The sequence below is a fragment of the Rhopalosiphum padi genome, chromosome 4 (genome assembly GCF_020882245.1).
Source record: "Rhopalosiphum padi isolate XX-2018 chromosome 4, ASM2088224v1, whole genome shotgun sequence".
Lineage (NCBI taxonomy): Eukaryota > Metazoa > Arthropoda > Insecta > Hemiptera > Aphididae > Rhopalosiphum > Rhopalosiphum padi.
In genome coordinates, this window is record NC_083600.1 from 34,324,950 (window position 1) to 34,349,510 (window position 24,561).

The 24,561-nt window shown below is 26.4% G+C and overlaps 2 protein-coding genes and 1 long non-coding RNA gene across 5 annotated transcripts; 2 read left to right on the forward strand and 1 right to left on the reverse strand.

Moving 5' to 3' along the window:
- Positions 1 to 1,339: 1,339 nt before the first annotated feature.
- On the reverse strand, positions 1,340 to 23,248 carry LOC132928357 (uncharacterized). 2 transcript variants are annotated; one of them, XR_009662016.1, is made up of 2 exons: positions 23,030 to 23,248; positions 1,340 to 3,449 (listed from the first exon to the last, which is right to left on the reverse strand). It is a non-coding gene; the product is annotated as an uncharacterized LOC132928357 (long non-coding RNA). The 2 variants fall into 2 exon arrangements; XR_009662017.1 differs by lacking the exon at positions 23,030 to 23,248 and adding an exon at positions 6,120 to 6,360.
- LOC132928356 (uncharacterized) lies at positions 9,703 to 11,101 on the forward strand. The gene is made up of 4 exons (XM_060992969.1): positions 9,703 to 9,906; positions 10,401 to 10,596; positions 10,663 to 10,806; positions 10,892 to 11,101. Exons 2-4 carry the CDS (start codon positions 10,511 to 10,513, stop codon positions 11,079 to 11,081), a joined length of 420 nt encoding a protein of 139 aa, XP_060848952.1. The 5' UTR covers positions 9,703 to 9,906; positions 10,401 to 10,510; the 3' UTR covers positions 11,082 to 11,101.
- Positions 17,274 to 22,608, forward strand: LOC132928354 (maltase 2-like). 2 transcript variants are annotated; one of them, XM_060992967.1, is made up of 11 exons: positions 17,274 to 17,402; positions 18,216 to 18,423; positions 18,736 to 18,915; positions 19,002 to 19,174; positions 19,470 to 19,595; positions 19,744 to 19,985; positions 20,167 to 20,365; positions 20,509 to 20,758; positions 21,444 to 21,639; positions 21,731 to 21,874; positions 21,955 to 22,608. In XM_060992967.1, the coding sequence occupies exons 2-11, from the start codon at positions 18,240 to 18,242 to the stop codon at positions 22,139 to 22,141; spliced, it is 1,881 nt and encodes a 626-aa protein (XP_060848950.1). In that variant the 5' UTR covers positions 17,274 to 17,402; positions 18,216 to 18,239; the 3' UTR covers positions 22,142 to 22,608. The 2 variants fall into 2 exon arrangements, with proteins under 2 accessions (XP_060848950.1, XP_060848949.1); XM_060992966.1 differs by having other exon boundaries at positions 17,319 to 17,402; positions 18,224 to 18,423.
- Positions 23,249 to 24,561: the final 1,313 nt, after the last annotated feature.

Sequence of the window (24,561 nt, forward strand, 5' to 3'; positions counted from 1 at the left end):
AATTTCTGACAAAACAAAAATATTATTTTTCATAATAATCGTTATAATATATAATAGTAAGACCTCAGTAGTTTTATTTCTAAGAATAGAATGACCCTAATTGAGAAAGATTATTAAATTATTAAGGGTATTACCAAAAAAGGAACTATGTAAAAAAATTAATACAAAAATGTAATTATACGTATAATTAATTTAAATATTTTTTAAAAAAATACTTAGTGTTATATTTTTCATACATCTATTATATTAAACAAGCTATATTGAATATGTTGCATTAAAAAATTAAAATTCAATAAATGGAATTTTTAGTATATGAGAAAGATCAATTATTAAAGTGTCGAATTACTGAGGTGTTCGGACTAACTGGTATAATAGGACTTGCGAGATCTTGCTCTAGTTGGTAACTGATAAGTCAATTGCATCAATGTAACTGCTATAAGTGTAATACAGTTAAATATTATATATATATAAATATTTAATACAGTTAAATATATATATTTTATTATAAATTAAGCGTTTACATTTTAAGATGAGATGAACAATTAAAAAATAGATTTTATACTGAAATGAGGTAATTATTGAACACATAATTTTATTAATTATCGATTAAATTTTGAGAAACAGTGTCCATAATTAACTCGTGCAATATTAATTATAATTTAATATTTTAACTAAATGTTAAAACAATAAATTAAAAAATACTTAATTGAATTATATTTTTTAGATATTATTTGAGCACACCTATAACGTTCATGATACAAACGCATCAACTATGTTATAGCTATGAAAATGTCCGCAATATGTTAAATAAAAGTTTAAATAATACTTTTCTGATAAAATAATAACAGTGGTTATCAACAATTATTACGAAATAATATTAACTGCGAATATTACTGACTTTCACAATAAACGTGTGAAATTAATTAATTTAGACCATTAAGAGCAAGTATTAATACTACGCAGTATACGCTATGTTACTCAATAAACTATGATGAATTTGTTGTTTCTGTCGTCCTACATTTAACTCTCAAAATAATAAATAGCTTATATATGTGGTGATAACTATTAACTATTGCATTATTTTTTAAATCTTTAAGATATATAGCTTACACTTACTACTTAAACTTAGTATAAGAGGACCATGAGCTTATATATATATATTATCATTAACTGAGTTATTTTATTGTTTTACGACGCTATTAAATATTATTAAGGGATTAATCCACTAGAAGTGCTAATGAAAATCTCCCTAAAACATATTCAGCAAAACAGTAACCTTATCATAGTCGAGGGATCCTTTGAAAATATAAAGCGAATTAAAGACACCTCATATAACAAATTAAATTGTTCGAAATATTATAATTAATATAGTTACGTACAACTAAAAAATGTATGAGTTAAAAATACTGTTGTAAAATAATATCAGTTATAACATAAAAATTGTAAATAATATTACTAATATTTATGCAGGGCATAACATAATAGCATATTTTACGATAGAAATCAGTGTTGTCATGTATACTAGGTACTCAAATTGTATTACTTACTATTTAAGGTGAAATTTATTAAACACTTTTGTTAGGTTTTTGCCTACATACAAATGACAAAATCAAATGTTATAAATTACCAATACTATATTAATATATATTGTGAAGACTAAATAAAAAAAAATCAGTTAGGTATTAAGTACTGTTATCTCCCTTTAACAAATTACATAGCTGATACAAGTCTAAATAATAATAATAATAATAATAATAAAATAAAATATAATATAATAAAAATTGTCAATTTTAATCAACAACAGCCAGAAACACAATATCTGTACTTATCGCTCAAAACCGCAAGTAAAAAAATAAATATATATTACTATATTACTAATTATTATATTAATAAATGTATTTTACTTTAGTCTGTGAAGGAGGAGAGGAAGATTAAATTAAATTCTTAACATTATTTTATGTGATAGTTTATGATACTTGTACGTTTCGACACGCGTTCTATAATGACTCTACAATATCACGTCTACCATTGTTCGGGCTGGAAGAATCCCCGTGGGTGTTAAACGCCAGTCCGCCGTGACAAATACGCAAATCACATGCACATTAACTGCGTTCAGCGCCTCCGATGCATTTTATGATCTTCAAAATATTCACCAACAAGGGGAGTGTATTGTACGCAATTCGTTTTCTCTGTAGAAATTTAGTATGATATACAATTTTACATACTAACAAATACATAAAATTAAAATTAAATAAAAAATAAAAAAAATAAAAAAAAATTATAAAATTTGTTCGGTTGAAATGCGAACGCCTAAAAAAAATGAAAAACAGTTATTATATTATTATAGTAGCAAACAGTAAGCACTGTTTTATATAATAGCGACTGTACTGTATACAATGCGGTAAAAGAACCTATTCAAGTGCTAAACCCTATTATTATAAGAAACAAAAAAACAAATCTTCCCTGTCCTTTCATCTTTTAAAATTATTTAAAATGTTCCTAAAATTATAATAATTTAAAATTATTTTTTCGTAAAAGAAACATTAAATAATTTATCGGCTAATTTTACAAGATTGGGAATTTTTATGAATAACGACTCGTTATAATCAGTTTCCACCCAGACCATACACATTTTAAATAATAAAATTATATGTAAAATAAGATCATTTTATTAAAATTATGGTGATACTTTTATTTATTTTGTTGTCATCATAATATACGACATGCGCTACATGTAACCGGAGTATCATTGTTGGATTATTGAAGTTGCTTGAGGAGAGAATTTTCAATCAGGTCAAACGTAATATTCATAATATGTTAAAATAATGTGTGGTATAAAATGTATAAGTTAGTATATTATATGAATATATTTGTTTTGTATGTATTAAGTTTCTTGTGACTTGTGAGTATATATTCCACCGCATAGTTCTATTTTAATTTTATTGTTATTTTCATATTACCTTTCCACCTATACTTACTATATATTATATTATATTACAATAATAAGTGAAAAAGATTAGAAGATTACATAATTCGCATTTCTTATTGCCAAAAATGTTGGCGAATTCTGTTTGTAACGCAAGACCATGGTTTCAAACCGTCCAACCAACAGTTATCTTCGGTTGCCGACGCAAAAGGACACAAGATTGGACATCGGCCTTTGTTGGTTCAAGGACTCATATGTTGGGCATCAGCATGTCCCCTCAGTGATCACGGTCGTGACAATAGCAGTGGCATGAATTTGAAAAAGTGGCTATGGAAGAAATCCCGGAATCGTAGACCCGGAGACGGAGTGGTCGATCGCGAGCACGTATTGCAAGTGGCCACACCATTTCCTGGTGCATTTATGTGTGATGTTGCTGTCCGTTGAATTTCGCGATTGTCACTAATCGACTACGGTCGTCGTACGTCCACAAACTGACGCTCTATGTACACTAACGCCATGGACTCTAAACAAAATGAATTAAGCAAGAACAATGCATACTTCATCAAAAAGATAAGAAAAAAGTGAATTATACTAATTTTTTTTTTTTATTGTTTTCAATTTATAAAAGTTTAGGTAGTAAATGGTTAGAAATGTTATGGGTACGCAATAATAATAACCTATGAGTACAAACATATACCGTGACTCGTGAGGCACCCTTTACACCAAAGCAGTTGTTGTTTTATTATCATCGCGTGGGGCAGAGGTAAATAAACTTTTATTTACATTTGATTTACGACAGTGTATTTCTTATTAATTATTACAGCATGCAATGAAGATTGTTAGGTCTTACGTAAGTATAGGTACAGTTTTAATACACTCGAGGTTCAGACGGTTTTCTAAGAAATACCCTTAAAAAATTGTTTACCTTAATGTTAAATGAAAATGATTAAACTTACTTTAATCTGATATAAAAAAAATAAAAATTTAAAAAAGTTTTACCAAGTTTAATTAAATAAAAATAAGTTTATTTGTACGTAATCCAAAGCAAGTAAATAAAACTACCCGGGAGGTTAATTAAATGTGTTTTAAATTTTCGTATTTTTTTTTTTACACGCTTAAATGATAGGTACATAAAATGTATCATTGGTGAATTAACGCGTATACGGGGGTTTTTATTATATATTAAATTGTTGAACCTTTTTTCAAGTGATAGATACAAATAAATTAAGGGATGTTAAATAATTAAATCTCATTAGAACACAAAAAAAAAGATTAAAAATAAAAGTTTTATATTTTTAAAAATTATTGAAATATTGGACGGTAAAAAATTCTAATAAAATTCTATAACAAAATATTTCAGATTTGTAGAAAAATGCCTATGCTGCGTCAATATTGTACTGGTCTGACATGTTAAGCAAAATAAACAAGTTATAAATTCTTAAAATGGCAAATTATGAAAATTCTTATCAAAATATCGTCTACTACAGAAAACTCATTGTAGTCACGATTAAACATTTTCTATTCAATAAAAATGAAATGATGAATTATATCATTATACACTGTAAAGATGCCAATACGCTATATCGGTGTGAGTATTAGAAAATCCTATTTGGTTAAAATATTTACGATTACCTAAATTTTTGAAAATGAAAATGTTCTTATCGTCGTCGATAACAATATGTCACATGTTTTATGTTTATCACGTGAACTGTTTGTTTTCAATGCCAACAATATGTTAACGCGTAATCATATTATATTATTCACATTAAATACGAATAAAACAACGTTCCTCCTACAGTTGTACATACGCACTTGATATAAACAATAACAATGCACCGAATAACTGAAGGGGTTAATAACACACTACACTGCAAAAGTGTATGGTTCATCTCCATAATCAATTTATTATAGCGTGTAATATATGCGCGTATTTGAATTGACTATAGCCGTATAACATACAATTTACACGACATCTGTCTTAATATCAGATACAACGACGGTTGTAATCTAATATGTCTTATTATCATTTGCAGCGGTACAATTAACCTAACCTGCAGTATTGTGAAATAGAAAACGAGCACACACACGCACAAGCGCGCGTCTGTAACGGAGTTGTATGACCGAACGGTGGGCCAGAAATAAGAGTGAGGTAAGTTTTTTGGAGCGTGGGGGGTGACTATACCTGTCATAAACACTGCCCTTATATTCTTGTATAACCCCAGTGAGTGCAGTTCCTTTTGATCCCCCTGCCTCTTGCACAAATTTAGACAACCGTTTTATTAAAATCGTCATTATTATTATTATATTTTATAAACGATATTATTATTATTATTATTATTATTAAAACATGCTTCTAGAAATTTTTTATATATAAAATATATATTTGTGTTCTTTCTAAGTTGTGTTTTGAATTTAGAAATCAGAAATTATACATATGGAATCATTATATGAATATATAATATTGGATATGGAAACAAGATAATTATTAAAATATAGTTATATTAATTTTACATAAAGCCTAAACACCTAAAAACAATAATATTCATATGCAAAACATATATTTGAGTTTATAGATTATCAACAGCAAATACCTAAATTAAAATGAAAAATCGGCAATAGAAAGAAGATTTAGGTTTGGTTATCCATGTTTAAAATACTTACAACATAATAACAATATTATAGTAATAGCTAAGCATCCAATAAAAATAATAAAAAGGTATTCTTCTTTCAGCATATATTAGTGATGCAGTTATGATTTCACTTTGGGAAGCAATAAAAAATTTAATAATTACACACAAATAGTATTGCTATTGTTATTTTATTTTATTTGAAAATATCCGTTATTTTAATACGAAAAAAAGAATAAATTAGGAAGTATTTACTTACCTATATTATTCTTTTATACGTAAGTAGTAAATAATTGAATATACTCTATTAAATTGAATTTTTAACTTCATAAATTCTATTAGTTCTAACTATAATTATTAATCATATTAACTCCATATACATTGTGGTTAAATTTAAACGACACTATTAATTAAAAATGTCTCCGCCATTTAGTAGATTTTGAATGTGAATCATCAATAAAAATGTTTTTGTAATATTGTGTTAAGCGACTTGTGTGGATTACGTGAAGTTTTCCACTTATCCTTATTATGGTTGTGTTTTGAAAGTAAACTAGCAAATAACTTACGAGATCTTGTTGAAGATTTTGAGCTGATCAACCAATGTGAGTAGAATGTTAGAGCTATTAATGTACTAAAAAATGACTACATTTTTTCCTGAATTGTTATAAGTATTCAATGTTTTTTAAAGGCAATACAGTACTGAAAAGTGAGCGTAGGAATGTAAAAAATCACGAAGTAAAAGCCAAATAAATATATGTGTTAAATGACCTCACATTTCTATGAGTAAGTTTCAATTTATTTTTATTCGTATGAATAGTAATTGTCGATAAATAGTAAATTAAAATATGCGAGTAAAAAAAAGAATGCAGTAATAAGATCTGTCAACGTATGTAACAAGGTTAAATATCGATGATATAATATATTAATATCACATATTTTTATAATTATCTACCTACTCCAGAAGGAAGTTAATTGCATATGTCATGAATAGTATATACCAATTAAGAAATGATATCATAGACAAAATAATTATCATAATTGATTATTAGAATACTGTTATGGATGTGTTAAATATTTTATCTCATTGATAAATCATTGCATATACACAATAACATACGATTCTGAGCAGAAATAGTGTTAGCCTCCTCTATTTCACGGGATATTTCATCATGTATAAATATTAGTAATTTATTTTTCTATTAGTTATATAGAAGTTTAAACTGTAGTTTTTGCCAGAAAATCATACATTATTATTTATTAAGTATTGTGTATAGAAAATAATAATATAAACAATAACGATAATTAGTTTCAAGTGCTTAACGATTTTATCAGTAGTGGAAATACTGGTTGTATTAATTATAGGTGTCTATTATCTACAGTTATTCATTTTTAAATATAACTGTGAATAATTTTTTTTCTTTTGATGGACCTATGTACCTAACTAAAAACTAAATCCAACTAAAATTATCTACTAGAAACCACGCTCAATATTGAAGATTGGAGCATTTTCTTCAATTATAAAAAGTATGTTCAGACACAAAACTAAATATAAAAACGCATTCTGTACAATTATTTATTTATTCATCGTCTCGCTCAGAAACTAAAATATTTATCTATCAAATTGCAATTTTTTTAAATTTAATTTTGATAAAATGTTAAACTACTGGTCGTAATAGTGCGATGAATCAAAATGAATAAAAAAAGAGTAACTGTCTTCGGACATCAAGAGTATTAATTGTTTAATTTAATATACTTATAAACTATAAAAACTTATTATCATGTACCTCTAAATAAATCTATAACGTTAAAAGATATTTAGCAGTCACCATACCTTTGATTTCAGCAAGATACTTATAAATTAGGAAACGTATAATTTAAGAATAACCGCAGAAATTGTTCTTTCAGAATATGTCAATATTGAAACTCGTTATTGACATCATAATATTATACCTATAGTAAATTAAGCATTTTTCGAAGGAAATGTACTTCGTGAAACCGTTCGAAAAAACTCGAAACATATTATGTCATTCGGCCGTCGTGCGGGAACAGCGGATGAAAAGGGTTTGACGGTGCCCTCCGCTCCGTCAGAAAAAGGGTCGTAAATTATCGATAAATTAATAACGCCGACGTAGCGGCGGTGGCGGCGTACGACAACATCTCACACGCACAAAGGTCGCGCGCACAGATAGGCCTCTTTTTAATTTATAACCGCGTAATAATTTTTTTATTATTTCGTTTTCCGTCGCAAAAGCCACCGCCACAGTCACCGCCGTCGCACCAGCGCACTGGTATAGCGCCGACAAAGGGCGGCAGCCACGCGCCTATAAACCGTTTAACAGGACCCCGGCGGAGTCAATGACTCGGAATCAAGTGCGCCGTCGCTAGCAATAAATAATCTCTTCGCGTCCGCCTTTGCCTCTTGTTCCCTCGCCGCATCAAAATCTTTACTCTCCGGAGACACACTCGTCGGGTTGCGGGAAACGCGGTAAATAAACAACGTGCCCGGAACCGGGTAGTGGGTACAGTGAATGTGTTTCTTTCGGCATTACGCACGGGCGCGGGGTCGTTGATTTTGAAAAGATCGCTAACGAGGTTATATTATTATCGTCGTAGTCGCGTACAATACTAATATAATAATGTATTACGTATACATTGATACGGATGATATCGTTTTATTTTTATCAGTACCACATAATAATAATAATAATAATAACATACAGTCATTGTATAAGTGCGTACTTAAAATATGACGCGTTTTATTGAAATATGTTTATTTTCAGGTATTTCGTACATCAAAATTTGATAAGTCTTATTAATAACTACTTTTATTAAGTACAATTTTTGATTTATATATAAAAAATTAATTATATTTCACGCATTCACGCAATCGGCACTATTATTTATTAATTATTGCTTCTTTTTTTTTAATAACGTTTTTAATATTATTCAAATTTCTCAACGTCGATCTAGCAGTGAGTCATATTGTAAACCCACTAATAAAAACACATTCCCCTTACCTAAACTCTTCTCGTTTACCCTCAGAGGGTGAACGTGTTATTAAATTGGTTGTCTTATTTATATTTTGGCGGAAATAAAAACCCATCACCGCCGACCGCCGTTTTTAAGCCCGAGCTGCACACACACGGGCCATTATAATATGATGGAATATGGTAGCCGTATTTATATAATATAATATAATAATAATAATAACAACAGTAATCCGGTGTCAGAAAAAGATTCATTTGGGTTCGATAGGGATTACTAATATGGGGAGGGCGACCGACCAAGTGTTGACTTTCGCCAGTATAACGACACCGGGATCGTGGTACATTAATCGTCACATTGCCTGATCGCAACGTTGATATTAAATGAGTCCCGAAGCATAATTATTATACCGTCTGAATATTATATGAATATGAAAAAAAAATCATAACATTAAAATACTAGGATTACAAACCACAGTAAAAAGCTTTCTACAATATTTTTAAGCATCCATTCCCACAAAAATTTTCTAGGGTGATATAAAAATATTATAATCGATCTATGCCGATGACTTTTTACGTATTATTACTACGTCGAATGTCCTTTAATCATCAACAACATAACACTTTCTTTTTTTTTATTTTACTTTTCATCATCTTTTAAAGTACCCGATATATTTTAATAAAGTTTAAATCACTTATTTCATAGTACTGCTTACCTTAATTTTAATTTTTTCGATTTTACTATAGACACACGAAAATATGTTATACGACTTGAAAGTTTACATCGAGTTTAGTTAAATAAAACATACGATGAAGCAATACAAAATCAGGACATTTAAACTGATGATGAAATCGTGTATGCCGTCACCAAAGAAGACGCCGATAAAGTTACATATAGACGATTCATTTTTGACTCCAATCAATATACTTTATCCAGAAGCCACAAAAACTGTTACTTCGACGTTTGCAGGAAAAGGCACTTGATCAGCATCCAAGAACCGTATTACGTTTGGTCCGATACTACTACTTATTTATAGACTCATAATGAGAATCTTGTGTTCAGAAAACTGCTTGGATTTTTAATAAAGTTTCAAATGGATTTATGTTATCTAGTTTCCTAAAGATCCTCTATAGTTTTTTCGTTAAAATTAAATTGGAATATGGAAAGTTGACCAATGTATCTTAACCTACCATGTCCCATATAAATGCATTATATCGGTTGGGTACAAAAGCGTCTCTAAAAATATATTAAATACCAAAGTAAATATAAAACCCAAAAATACGGCTTATTTAGCAGGTGGTCCAAAAGTAACAAGACCTAGAGATTACGAAAGATGTCCAAAGCAATGGGACGATTCGATTAACAGAGGTATACTATCAATTTAATAAAAATGAATAATTTCATCTATATATCATTATTACATTTCAAGTTTAACATAACAATAGAAATGTAATAGTGTGTATCCTAAAACTTAAACACCAAGACTTTAAAATAAAATCTAACTCTATCCATCAGACCCAAATACAGTAGAGTCACAATAACTCGAACCTTGATAACTCGAAAAACTTGAAAACTCAAATTTTTTTTATACCCTAGAAATATAAATTATTATGTAAATAAATATAAATTCGAATTTGATATCTCGAAGCAAATTTTAATTTCCCTTCAACTTCGAGTTTTCGGGACTCGACTGTAACTATTAATATGAATTATTTAAAAAAAAAATAATTTATTTAAATGACTTCAAAATTAGCTTAAATTTATTTAAATATTAAATCTATTACAAACAACTAAATATGTACACAATAATTGAAAACTGTATATAAAATTATAATTTGAAACCATGCCCATTTGTTTCAAAGGTTTCACGGAAGAGAAAAAATCATGGTTACCGGTAAATCCAAATTACTACAAAGTAAATGTTGAAGACCAGAAAAAAATACCAAATAGTAACTATAATTTTTACAAAAAAATGTCTCAACTTCGAAAAACAGATACGTTAAAAAACGGCGATCTTCAGACGTATAATATTACTAAATCGATATACATTTTAAAGAGGTAAACAAAATAATAATTTTATAAAATATTATGTTATTTATTCTTTTTATTAATTATTTTTTATAGATCATTATTGGAACATGAATCGTACATAGTCGTAATGAATTTTGGCAGTGAAACTGAGTCCGTCATACCGTCCAACATTGTAAAAAACCTCAAAAACGAACTGTACGTATACTTAGAAAGTGAAAATTCTGCATACAACATTGGGTAATTAAAATTTTTGGATTTAAAAAATGTTTGTCATTACAATGAATAATTCTGTTTTTTCATTTATTGTAATTTTTGTTTTTAGAAACATTATATCAACCGTATCTTCAGCTGGTAATCCACTAACACTACGACCACAATCTGTAGTCGTATTAACAGATAAATATATTGCACCTGAAATATCTACAATTGATACTCAAAGTGCGGGCACACAAATCAGTTCCAAATTAATTAGAGTATTTAGTATCTTTCTAGTTTTAAAATATTTCTTATGAATCTATGTTTCACGATTCATGATTGTAAATAATTATATTTTATTTTTATTTTAAATTTAATGATAAGTTTGTTATATATTTATTTTTATAATATCGTAATTAATAAAATTCTAATTTATGAAGCAATAAAAACCAATTTAAAGTTTATTATAGGTACTATGGTATATACTTGTCTTATAGTTTGAGTTATTCAACTTACTAGAGCCTGTATTTTTAAAATTGAACGTTTTGGCTGGTCATATTCTTCAAAATACATACATTTTCAAATTATTCTTAGAAATGCCTGACATTTACTCATAAATATTTTAAAATAATTACAACATTGTTGTAATTTTTATCAATGAAAATCATCTTAAAATTTAGTATTTCATTTCAATTATTTTTGTACGCGTTGTGTAACCCAGTGTTTTTATTAATCGACTGAATATTTAATAAAATTTATTTAATAAAAAAAGGAACCCAATAGTATTTAGAATTAATCATTGATTATAATAATGTTTACAAACAATAAATAAATCATAGCTTATGAATAATAATACTGATAAAATTAATTACAAATAATTGCGATTTGATTTTAGAATTTGCAAATACCGTGCTTATAGATAACTAAATACATTTTTTGCGATTTTTGAAAATTTTAACTGCAAATACATACCTATGTAAAATGTTATCCTTGTATTTTTATTTTTATATTTTGATACAGATAATAACATTTATGAAATCTCGTATTACATTTTCAAGAATTTTGACTCAACAAATAATATTGTACATTATTAACAGAAAAAAAATTCTCATGCCTATAAATTGCTCAAAATGAGTCAATTATTTTTTAAAAATTGTATCATATATAATACAAATTATAATATTACCAAGGAATATTGTTAATGGTGGTACATAATTCAACACGAAATTAATTGGCTTGCTTTGTGTATTTATACTTGCGAAATGGATTTTATAAATCTGTCTTCCTTATAGTTTTTTTTTATTGCAACATAAGTTAATATTCTAATATATATATTAAAGATTTATTGTTTTTCTTTTTCTTTCTAGTATTTTATCAAGTTTAAATAGTTCTCAAACATGTTAGTAGTTTTTAGAGGGACAATTTTTCAATAAGATTGTTATTTTTATTAGGTTATTTTTCAAAAACGAATCATTTTAAGGACTTACATTATTAATCAAATATTTATAATATCATCATTTCGTAGACGAAGTACGATGATTTTAAATAAATGTTTGTCTCCTTTTTTATTGTTTATAGACATTTTCAATTTTCAATTTTTAAATACACATCAATAAAAAATGTTTTGCTCTTTGAAATTTTTAAAAATGTAATACAACGTTTGTCATACTTGTTTTTATTCCTATTTAAAAATATTAGGAACACATGCCTACTTTTTTTTCCATAAGAATGACAACATTTGGTAAAATCACAAAAATTTGAATTATATGCTTATAGACTAGGCTTGAAGCTTTGAACTTTGAATATGAGGTGCCACATAAGTAATTAATATTGGAACTAAAAAATATTAAAAAAATACAAACGTGACTTCACGTGCTATTTAAATTGTAATTTTTTATACGCAATGACTTAACGTGTTATTTAAATTATATCTCATTTAACTAAAATCTTAATTATATTTGTACTCAGTCTTTCTGTCTGCATTATGAATATAAGTGCAATAGTGTCTCGTTAATCCAAACATGGCCTAATCTGAAAGGTCTTGAGAATTATATGGCATCGCTTTAATTAGAGACATATTTATCCACAGACTACTAGACATACACAACAACAATAATATCTAATACAGCGTTTCTCAAAGTGTGGCCCACTGGTGGGTCATCAATCAATTTTTAGTGGGTTGCGAAAAATTTTTTGAATTATGATGTCAATGCTGTTATTAACCATAACAGAAAACAAGCACACATTTCGCATATACCTCATTATTAAAAGTACATTTATAAAAATAAATTGATTATAAACCTATAAAATATTAAATATATACTAAAAATGTATACATATTTATATAATACAAATTTTGTTTTTATAACTACTTTTTGAAAATTGAAGCAATGCGAGTCGCGAAAGATTTGTCGGGGTAAATTTGGGCCGCGGTACTAAAAAGATTGAGAACCACTAATCTAATATCTATAGTACACCGCATGTCTACGCCGTTTAGATATTATGCAATATATCAATTAAATTCGTCAGTTTTGTGGAATACCAGTGTTTGGAAAGAACATCATTCATGAACGCACTGGTGTTCACGCGTTCATGTTCATATATCGTGAACGACATGTGGACGTCATTCGTTTTTTATTTCAAATAGAACATGAACGTAAATGACGTTTATATTTTTAATGAATTTGATCGATTTTTAAGACGTTCAATTTATTTATAATTTAATAAATATATGTATAAAATATATTATAATACTAATGTTTTCCCATTATAATTCCTATGATATTTATTTGATTGTATCTAACTCAAATAACATGTCAGATATTAAAAATATAATTCAGATACTTTATAAATTGTACATGCACTAAAGTCTAAATTATATTTTTATTTTTGGGTTGTGTCATATATGTTTATGAATTTTATATTAGCTGTGGGTTCACGCAAAATTTATGAAATTTTTTTTCATAAAAAAAAAATTTTAAAAATTAAATGAACGCATTTATTTTTAGAAAGAACGTGAACATGAACGCATTTGTTTGAAAAAAACACGAACATGAATGAGTTCCTTTTATTAAGGACTGAATGTGAACGTAAACGAATTAATTTTTTAAGTGAACGTTCCGAACACTGTGGAATACTGTATTGTGATCATTCACACTGAAAATTCTCAGTCCGCACTTGGTCACTGTGAATGAAACTTCTTATGTTCAACAGCATTATCCTCACCTAACTTTTAGTCAAATTGATTCTACCCACAGTCATCACTAAGTATAAGATTCAACGGTGAGCATTGTGGAGGCTGCGATTAAGTAATGCAGCATCAGGACATTTAAACTGATGATGAAATTGTGCATGCCGTCACCAAAGAAGATGTCCAAAAAGTCACACATAGACGATACATTTTTGACCCCATTATAAATACCTTATCCAGAAGCCACAAAAATTGTTGCTTCGACATTTGTAGGAGAAAGCAGTTGACCAGCATACAGGAACCGTATTGCATTTGGTCCGATACTACTACTTATTTCTAGACATAATGAGAATCTTGTGCTCAGAAAACTGCTTGGATTTTTAATAGAACTTCAAATAATTTTGTGTTATCTAGTTTTCTAAGGATCTTCTATAGTTTTTTCGATTAAATTAAATTTGAATAAGAAAATTTATTTGTGACTCATGTTCTATGTACACTATATCGGTAGTTCGTACAGTGTGAGGTCAGTTCTTTACAGAAGCATCTCTAAAAATATATTAAATATCAAAGTAAATTGGAAATCCAAAAAATACGGCAACGGATTACTTATTATTAGTCATATACATAGGTATTTATACCTAAAAAAACTCATCATATAGCTGAGAAGTTACTTAGGTTTTCCTTAAGGGACATTATACTCGCATGTGTCTCTGTCTTACTAACGTACATCATTTGCGTTCAGCAGAACAGATTTTGTGATGTTAGCTTTAATATTAGAGTAAATTTACCTATCATCAAATTTAAAGATAAGAATATTATCTAGAAAATGTCTTATGCTTATTGCTTTTATTAGTATTATCATTTTAATATGAGTTTACCTATGTAGAATATTACAACTTTAAAATATCCATAACTCACTTTAAAACTATTATATCAATAAAAGTATTAAAAGCATATGAAATTTTCTAGATAATATTCTTAGCTTTAAATTTGATGATAGGAAATTTACTATAATATTAAAGCTGACATCACAAAATGTGTTCTGCTGAACGCAAATTTGCTATGATGTAGGTACGTTAGTAAGACAGAAATAACACATGCGGACATAACGTCTTCTTAATGCTAAAATGTTTAAAGGTACCTTTATCAAAAACTATTTTGAATTGTGACCCAATAACAAAAAACATAATTTTTTGTGAATATCGAACTTAGTTAAAACAGAAACTTCGAAGTTCTATGAAAAAAAATTAATTAATTTAAAAATAATTGACTAGCTGTCCCACCCGGCATTGCCCATGCTGCAGAAGTCATCTCAGGTGAAAGTCGAGATTTTTTTTACATTATATTAATAATAATAGCTGACCCGGCAAACGAATAATATGTATTTTTTAATTGTTTAATAATATTTGTTTTTTCTTCTAAGTGGTTGCTAGGATACAAAAAGTATGTCTAATTACTTTTTTTTTTTTAATTTTTTTTATTAATTTTTCTATAATATATACTATCCCCTATTTCAACCCCTTACAGCCCTTTTTAAAAGTAGCCTACGTCCTTTCTCAGTGTCTAAACTATCTATGTACTAAATTTCATTTAAATCGGTTCAATAGTTTCGGAACCTATTCAATATAAACAATCAAATTTTTCCTCTTTACAATATTATATAGTAATAATATAATATTATATTATTTAAATAAATATTTTATAGTTTGAAGAAGAATTTTTACACACAGACAAAAATATTTGTTTAAATTAGTTAAATGAGATATATTAAAAAAACACAAGCTAAGTCATTGTGTATAAAAATTAAAATAATTTTCTTTAAATTGTTTGGTTCCAGTATTAATTACTTATGAATATTATGATGCATCTTGATATAGCCTAACTTGAAGAATATGGATCCAGGGCAATATAATTTTAGGGTCTTTAATATTTGTTAGATGTAATTTAAAAAAGACATAAAAAAAAATTCCAACGTTGATAATTTAACATTCTTACCGCACCAAATGATGTTGACCAGGGCTTAGCACCCGAATCATTTATTCGGGTTTCGAGTGCTGGATGTATTCAGGTGTTCAAACACCGGAATAAAAAATTTAAACAAACATTTGGGTTTTCAAAACCGTTATTATTCGGGTTAATATTGGTCAATACAAGTGTTGAATAATCTGGAAAAATCATAGCTTTTGATTAATCTCCCCCCCCCCCCCAAAAAAGTGTTTAAAGTTATTGATAATAAAATATACATTTTTTAAACGAATTCGCAACATTTGTAGTTTGGTTTAAAACAACTGTTGTTAAAATAACTTATTTCATTAATAAAATAATAACACTAGGTATTATTAATATTTAGCGTTTAGTATTTTAATAACGACTGTCAATATGTTCAGATTTGTTGAGACCGTGTCAATTGTATATTGCTATTAGCTATATTTGGATTTATTTTATATACTATAATAATAAAGTAATAAAGTAATGAATTATATTATAAAATAGGTATAAGAAATAATTTAGTATTAGGCGATTTGGTTTAATACTTTAATTAGAATCAATTAAATTATAAAATATTTTAATGGTTTTATTTTCAAGTAAATAATTATTGAATTTACCTATGATTGATTGTAAGATTGTTCCTGTTATTATTATTATTAATTATTTAACTCTACAAAATTGAACTCGCCACAAGAAATACATACAAAATGATATATCACATGAAGATTAAAAAAATAAAACAAATATTCGGGTTTCAAGTTAACCCCAATGATCTATTCGGGTTTTAGTTAATACAGGTGTTAGGAAAACAGAATCATTCGGGTTATATGGGTTTCGGATGTTTGATTTTTTTAAGGGTATTTAGGGGTGTTAGGGGTTCGGGTTAATTCGGGTGCAAGGCCCTGGTGTTGACAGACAAAGATAAACCACATCATGGTATAATTGGTATATTATAATCAACACACTGCTCCAATCAGCATCCAAAAATAATTTGTATCGAACAAAAATCCACTATAAACTATCCTGGCATCTCCAGGCCAAATATTGATTATATTCCTACAGGTTATATCAATATTTTAATTCTGCATTGATGTCATTTGATTGATAAAAAAAATGGAAGAAATGAATTATGTCATTCAACATTGCGCAATAGAACGAAAAATATAAATAATTAAATAATATAATTATACAAATAAAATAAAATTGCGCAATACCTATCATTACGAGTATAAATATATTATTCTATGAATATAATTAATATAATAAGTGTTTGTTTTATAGTATCAATATGATACGTCACATTTTTATTTATTTTTAATTATTACATCAATATTATTTAATATATATTATATATAATATATAAATGGATGATAATTGTCACAGTAATTTAGTTTTAATTTTGTGGTTTTGTCTTTAACATTAAAGTACATACTGCGTTACTAAATTCAAATTTAATTAGGTAAGTTTTTTATTTTTATTATTCTGTGGCGACAATTTGTATGAACATTTAATGATTACTATAATTAAATAATTTATAAGTGCTATCATTAAACAGTCTTTAGAATTTTAATGGATAAAACTTTTAATTTTAAAAAGTTATTAGATTTGGTAGGTTACTGATTTTCCAACAAAAATAATTTTTCATAATAAACAATTATTATTTTATAAATAATTTTTACTTTGTTTAAAATTATATAGATTTTAAAATTATTTTTATGATATAATTTTAATTTTGAAGACTACTGATCTTTTCTATCTCATAATCTCAATTAATAGCAAAAAAAAATTTCAAAATCAAAAATGACAAAAACAGTAGATTAAATTATTTTCTTAAGAATGAATAATATAATAGTTATAATTATTCAAGAATAAAATTTAAACAAATTTAAATCATTATAAAAAATAATGTTTGAAAGTACACCTTACTTATACATATGTACGGTAGTTATGTGGCGATAATTTATTTTTGATAAAATGATATAATTTGACTTTAATATTATTTATTATTATAATTTTAATTGAAATGACCATATACAGAGCTCACAAAAATTAAAAATTATCAATATTTTAAAAACCTTTACTCAATATAGGAAACTCTAATAATAATAATAATAAAAAAAAAATTGGTGAAAAATTGAAGTATCTACAATAACCTGTTTTTGAATTAAAAAAATAAAATTTGGTTTAGATCTAAAGTGTTAAGGGTAAATTTTTCATTTTATAGTATTTGTTTTTCCCCAATTATAATTCATAAGAAAAAATAATTTATTAGTGTTACAGATAATTCTAAAACAACATGAAGACATTTTGTGCATACTGCCTTGTGATGATAGCATATTACTTACATCCTACAGTTAATTGTAGTATGTATTACAATGCTACCAAACCAAATAATGAGTGGTGGTCTAACACAATACTTTATCAAGTATATCCCAAATCGTTCAAAGACAGTAATAAAGATGGAATTGGTGATTTAAAAGGTATTTAAAATCAAAATACAATTTAATTTAAAAGACGAAAAGTAGTAGTCTCTAAAAAAACTCAGTTTTAAGTAGTCCATCTCAATGGAAGTGTTATTTGAATTCTATAATACATTTTTAAATATAAAAAAAAAATAAAAATGTTTTTGAGTGATAAACACCAACTATCATCAGCTAATTTTAATTTTATTTGTGTGTTCTATTATGCATTAGGAAATACTGACTCACATTATATTTCTCGCTCCACCTACAAATCTTAAACATTTAAATAATTGCGGTGTATTAATATTTTATTGTATAAATCACTTTCAGGCATAACCCAGAAACTTGATCATTTTGTTGATCTTGGTATTGAAACATTATGGGTTGGTCCGTTTTTCAAATCACCTATGTATGATATGGGATATGATGTGGAAGACTTTAAAATGATAGATCCTATATTTGGCACGATGAGTGATTTAGAAGAATTAGTTTTTGAAATGAACAAGCGAAGTAAATGTTATACCTTATCAGCAAGAATTCTGTTTATGTAGATGTTATATAATTTAATCATTTATTAATTAATCATTTCTCTTTAGATCTTAAACTGATAATAGATCTCATACCAAACCATTCGAGTGATAGGTGCGAGTGGTTTCAAAAATCAATCAAGCAAGAAGGAAAGTACAAAGACTATTACATATGGCGTAACGCTACAAATCAAGACGAACTTGGTAACTCGTCAGTTACACCAAAACCACCAAATAATTGGGTAAATAACTTAAGACTAACTGTTTTATCGGAATTCATAATATTTTTAAAAGATACAATTTTTCATTTAAGTATACATTATTAATAATGAATTATTAGTGATAAAAAATAAATTTAGATTAAAGATTAAGTGTTAGGATTTACAATTTTGGTAAATCATATAATGCTGAATATTAGAACTATGTACGTTCGTAAAAAAAATGTAATCTGAAAGGAATAAACTTAAGTTTTTTATTAATAAATAATTAGTATTTATCAAATGTTTTGTTAATTATTATATATTTATTTTAATACAGTTGAGTATATTTGGAGGATCAGCTTGGAAATGGAATGAAGAACGAAAACAATTTTATTTCCATCAATTTAGCAATGAACAACCGGACTTTGACATGAGAAATCCTGATGTTAAGCAACAAATATTAGTATGTTATAATGTGACCTAATTAATTGAATGTATTTAAATTTAATTCTTACTAAAGAAGTTTAATACTATGATTATGAAACATTATAGTATGTGTCTATTTCCTACATGGCTACAAGTAGATAATATGTTCTATTATTAATTTAAAGGACGTTATGGAATTTTGGATGGATAAAGGCGTTTCTGGATTCCGATTTGATGCTGTAAAATTCTTATATGAAAATAGTTCACTACCTGATGAACCATTAAAGCCGGGAATGAGCAATTCCAGCGAATACATTGAATTAAACCACATATACACAACAGACCAACCGGAAGTAATTGATATTGTAAAAGAATGGAGGGCTTTCATGGATAATTATACAAAAACCAAAAATATATCAGTTTCTAGGTAAATATAGTATATATTGTATAATGCACATATCTACTGAAACATTCTATTTGTCCGAGTACAATCATCTTTATTATATTGCACCTATTTTGTTGTTGTTATTATTATTATTATTATTATTTTGGTATACAATTTAAAAGAAATGTAATAAATACAAATTACAATTTTATGTGTTGGATAGTTTACTAGCATCAGAATCGTATACAAGACAAGATATATTAATGCAATATTACGGCAACTCATCGAACCCTGGAGCCCAAATTCCATTTAACTTAGCATTAGTGAGATTGCCGAAAAATGATAATATAGTTGAATCCATAGATAATATTATCAAAAATTGGTTGATTGATTTACCAGAAAATATGGTGGCCAACTGGGTGGTACGTGTTTTATATTGTTTAATATTAATTCGTATTACGAATTGGAATTGTTTAATACATAATATGAAAATTATACCTCGGATTACACTTAGTTATATAACTATAACTATGATTTATATGATGTTTGGTTTTTAAACATTTAGATGGAAAATCATGACAATTTAAGATTGTCGTCGAAATTTGGTGCTGAAACAGTACCAATGTTTACTGCGTTGAAATTAGCCCTTCCTGGTATTGAAGTAACATATTATGGTAGTGAAATTGGAATGGAGGACAACATGTATTTGAGACCGGAACAAGTAACAGATAATAATTTAGCGGGTGGTCCGAAAGGATCAAGACCTAGAGATTACGAAAGATGTCCAATGCAATGGGACGATTCGATTAACGGAGGTATATTATAATTTAATAAAAATGAATAATTTCATCTATATATCATTATTACATTTCAAGTTTAACATAATAATAGAAATGTAATAGTGTGTATTCTAAAACTTAAACCTAAATAATTTAAAATTAAATCTATTCCTATCCATTAGATCCAAATAATATAATTAAGTAATGTCTTGTATCACTTTTAATCTTATAATTATCAAATCTTATTTTTATTTGATTAATAAAAATCAAATAACTATAACAGAGTTATTCGTATTAATTGTGTAAATTCAAGTAAAAAATCATTGTTGGTTTGCTATTAACAAATACAGTCGTCATGATAACTCGAATCTCGTTAACTCAAAAATCTTGAAAACTGGAATTTCTATTTATCCCCTAGATTTAGGGCCTAGAAATATAAATTATATATAAACGAATATAAATTCGAATTAAATAATATCACAAATAATACATATCTCAAAGCAAATTTTTATCTCCCTTCAACTTCAAGTTATCGTGAATCGACTGTAACTATTAATATGTAATATTTGAAAAAAAAATAATTTATATTTTAAATTACTTCAAAATTAGCTTAAATTGATTTAAATATTAAATCTATTACAAACGACTAAATATGTACACAATAAATGAAAATCGTATATAAATTTATTTTTTGAAATCGTGTCCATTATTTGTTTCAAAGGTTTCACTGAAGAGAAAAAACCATGGTTACCGGTAAATCCAAATTACTACAAAATGAATGTCGAAGCACAGAAAAAAATACCAACTAGTAACTATAATTTTTACAAAAAAATGTCTCAACTTCGAAAAACAGATACGTTAAAAAACGGTGATCTTCAGACGTATAATATTACTAAATCGATATACATTTTAAAGAGGTAAACAAAATTAAAATTAACGAAACCTTATCTGAATAATAATGCAATATTTAGCTTAATTATATTACTTATCGGTCAATTATTATTTTAGGTCATTATTAGACCACGAATCATACATAGTCGTGATAAACTTTGGTAGTGAAAGTGAAACAGTCATACTGTCCAATGCCATACGTAATCTCAAAGACGAGTTATTCGTATATTTAGGAAGTGAAAATTCTGCATACATCCCCGGGTAGTTAGATTTTTCAACTAAAAAAAATTCTATAACAATTAACAGTATTATACTTTATTAATTTATCTTTTATTTTTTAGAAACATAGTGTCTACTGTTTCTTCAACTGGGCATCCATTACAACTGCGACCACAGTCAGTAGTCGTATTAACAGATAAATATATTGAACCCGAATCACCAAGAAATAGTGCCAGTTATAGTACAGAAACCAGTACAAAATTAACTAGATTACTGTGTGTTTTTATACTTGCAAGATTAATTTTATAAATCTGTTTTCCATAGTTTTTTTTTTTTTTTGTAACAAGTTTTTATTGTAATGTATATTTATTTAAGAATATTGTTTAAATTGAATTTTTTCGTGATGTTAAGGTTATTTAATTTAACACATTTTTTTTTTGTATTTCTTATCTCTTTTTGGAGCAGTTTAAATGATTTGATTTGTGATTCAGATTTTTCTAATACTTAATCAGATTTAAGTAGCTGTTAAAGAGGTTAATAGCTTTTTAGGGGAAACATTTTTTTAAAAAATTGTTATTTTTGTTATGTTGTAATTTTTTTTTTATGCCTTTTCGTAGAGCTATTTTAAATGGTTTTGAAGGTTATTCATTTGATATAACAACATTTTATAATAATTTGTATGTAAAACTACATTGTTTTTTATAGTAAATGATAATAATTGATAATTAATTTATAGTTTGTAAATATTTTCTGAATATAATAAAATGTTATGTTTATTTTATGTTTTTGAAAAAAAAAACACTTTTAAGGTCCTATTGTCTATGATACACCTATATTTTATTGACACAGAAATCACTCGATTTTGAATTATAACTGAAGAACTATAGTTTTTTGAGAATAGATGTGTACTTTAATTGCAACTACCATTGTATTTTTGATACTAAAATTATACTGAAATCTAAGATGTTATCTTATATTAGTATTATATTAGAACTAGAAATTTATTTAAAATAATAATTGATATTTTTGCCAAAAATTAGTTCAACATATCAAATTCATGAAACAATTATTATAATAAAATATAAACATAAACTACATTCATAGATATAAATGCTAAACTACTTATCTGCTTTGCTCAAACTCGTTTTTTCCGAAGTATACTTTCGACTTAAAATTTAACGTTTATATTACACTTACCTAGTAAATTATATAAGACGCGATTGAAACATACTATCTTCTATTCCAGTATTAACATTGTATGGATATTATGTAATATTTATAATATATACATTAAAATGAAAACTATAATAATTTACTCAAAATTAAAAATAATCGTTTCATGACATATAATATGTATAATTTATATAAATGACGTTGAAAAAATTATAAAAATAGTTATTTTAGATCTAACTGTGAAGTGTCTTGTTTATGTTGCAATATTCTAATAACTTAGATAAATATACTGAGCAATATTTTTCATTTATACAAATTGATTTATTGTGTTTGATTAAAAATATAATGTTTAAAAACTTAATCACTTAATAAAGATAAATCCAAATATAACACATAATAAAACACAAATAAATTATCACTAAGTAGACGATACTACACAAAATATAATTAATTTATGGTTCTAAATAATACGCATGTGTATCAATAGTACATTATCTGATTATCATAATGCTGAAAATATAGTTTCATAGTAGGTAATAACTAATAATAGGTAGCTGGTAGGTACATTTTATTCTATCTTTATCAAATAATAAAATAAAACCTTGTCCACTTTAAAGTGTGTTGCGTTATTTAATATTTTTAAATCCAAATATAAAAAAATATAAAATACTATAAATATTATCTATACATCGACAAGTATAATATCTGTTTAAGAATTGTATGTGTTTTAATACACACCCATTATTAAAACTAACTTATTTTACATTAAATTAGATGATTGAAATTCTACTCAAAAGATAAAAAAGTTCATAATATAATTATATCAAATAAATTATTATCATACTATTGAAATGTCGTTGTTATTAGTAAAATACATAATATAATTATATAAGTAAAAGCTTTAAGTTTTAAGTTCTTTTTAGTATGTTTTTGAACTACAGCAAACTAATTAATAACATTATTTTTGAATAAGTAATTTCGTTTAACTTTGAACTTAAATGTCTATAAAAAATCTTGTTTGTATATTTTTAAGATATTTTAGTTTCAAACAAAATTGAAAATTACTTATGCCTAATAATAGCTTAAAAAGAGTTACCATATTTTGAAATTCGTATGTATATATTATATTATATACACATTTGATAAAAATCTCAAATGTCTATGGTTATTTGTTTTTGAATTACAACCAAAAACAAAAATGTATGAGTAGGTATATTATTACACGAGTGGATATCAGAATCAAACAGTTATAAAAAATTAGTTTAACTTTCCATTTGAAATCTTTTTTTTCTAAAGGTAAATATAAAAATCTTGTATTTCATTTTCAAATCATAAGTGAACGGTTTTTATGGGAAGGGGCACAAGTCATTTTTCGTTGGTTTTCAGGAGAGGCATAAAATATTCTAAAATTTTTATTCTCTACTTAATCTAAATTGTTTTTTTGTTTATGTTTCATTTATAAATTTCCACGTTTTTTCAACCTACTTTTATTAAATAAATTACATTATTATTCAGTTATTAATGACTTGTGACCTTTCTCATATACTGACTTGTGT

Coding starts and splice junctions, on each gene's coding strand:
- LOC132928354 (XM_060992967.1), top strand. CDS start 18,240: ATGAAGACATTTTGTGCATACTGCCTTGTGATGATAGCATATTACTTA. Junction 18,424..18,735: donor TGGAATTGGTGATTTAAAAG/GTATTTAAAATC, acceptor AATCACTTTCAG/GCATAACCCAGAAACTTGAT. Junction 19,175..19,469: donor CAAAACCACCAAATAATTGG/GTAAATAACTTA, acceptor ATTTTAATACAG/TTGAGTATATTTGGAGGATC.
- LOC132928356 (XM_060992969.1), top strand. CDS start 10,511: ATGTCTCAACTTCGAAAAACAGATACGTTAAAAAACGGCGATCTTCAG. Junction 10,597..10,662: donor TCGATATACATTTTAAAGAG/GTAAACAAAATA, acceptor TATTTTTTATAG/ATCATTATTGGAACATGAAT. Junction 10,807..10,891: donor AATTCTGCATACAACATTGG/GTAATTAAAATT, acceptor TTTTGTTTTTAG/AAACATTATATCAACCGTAT.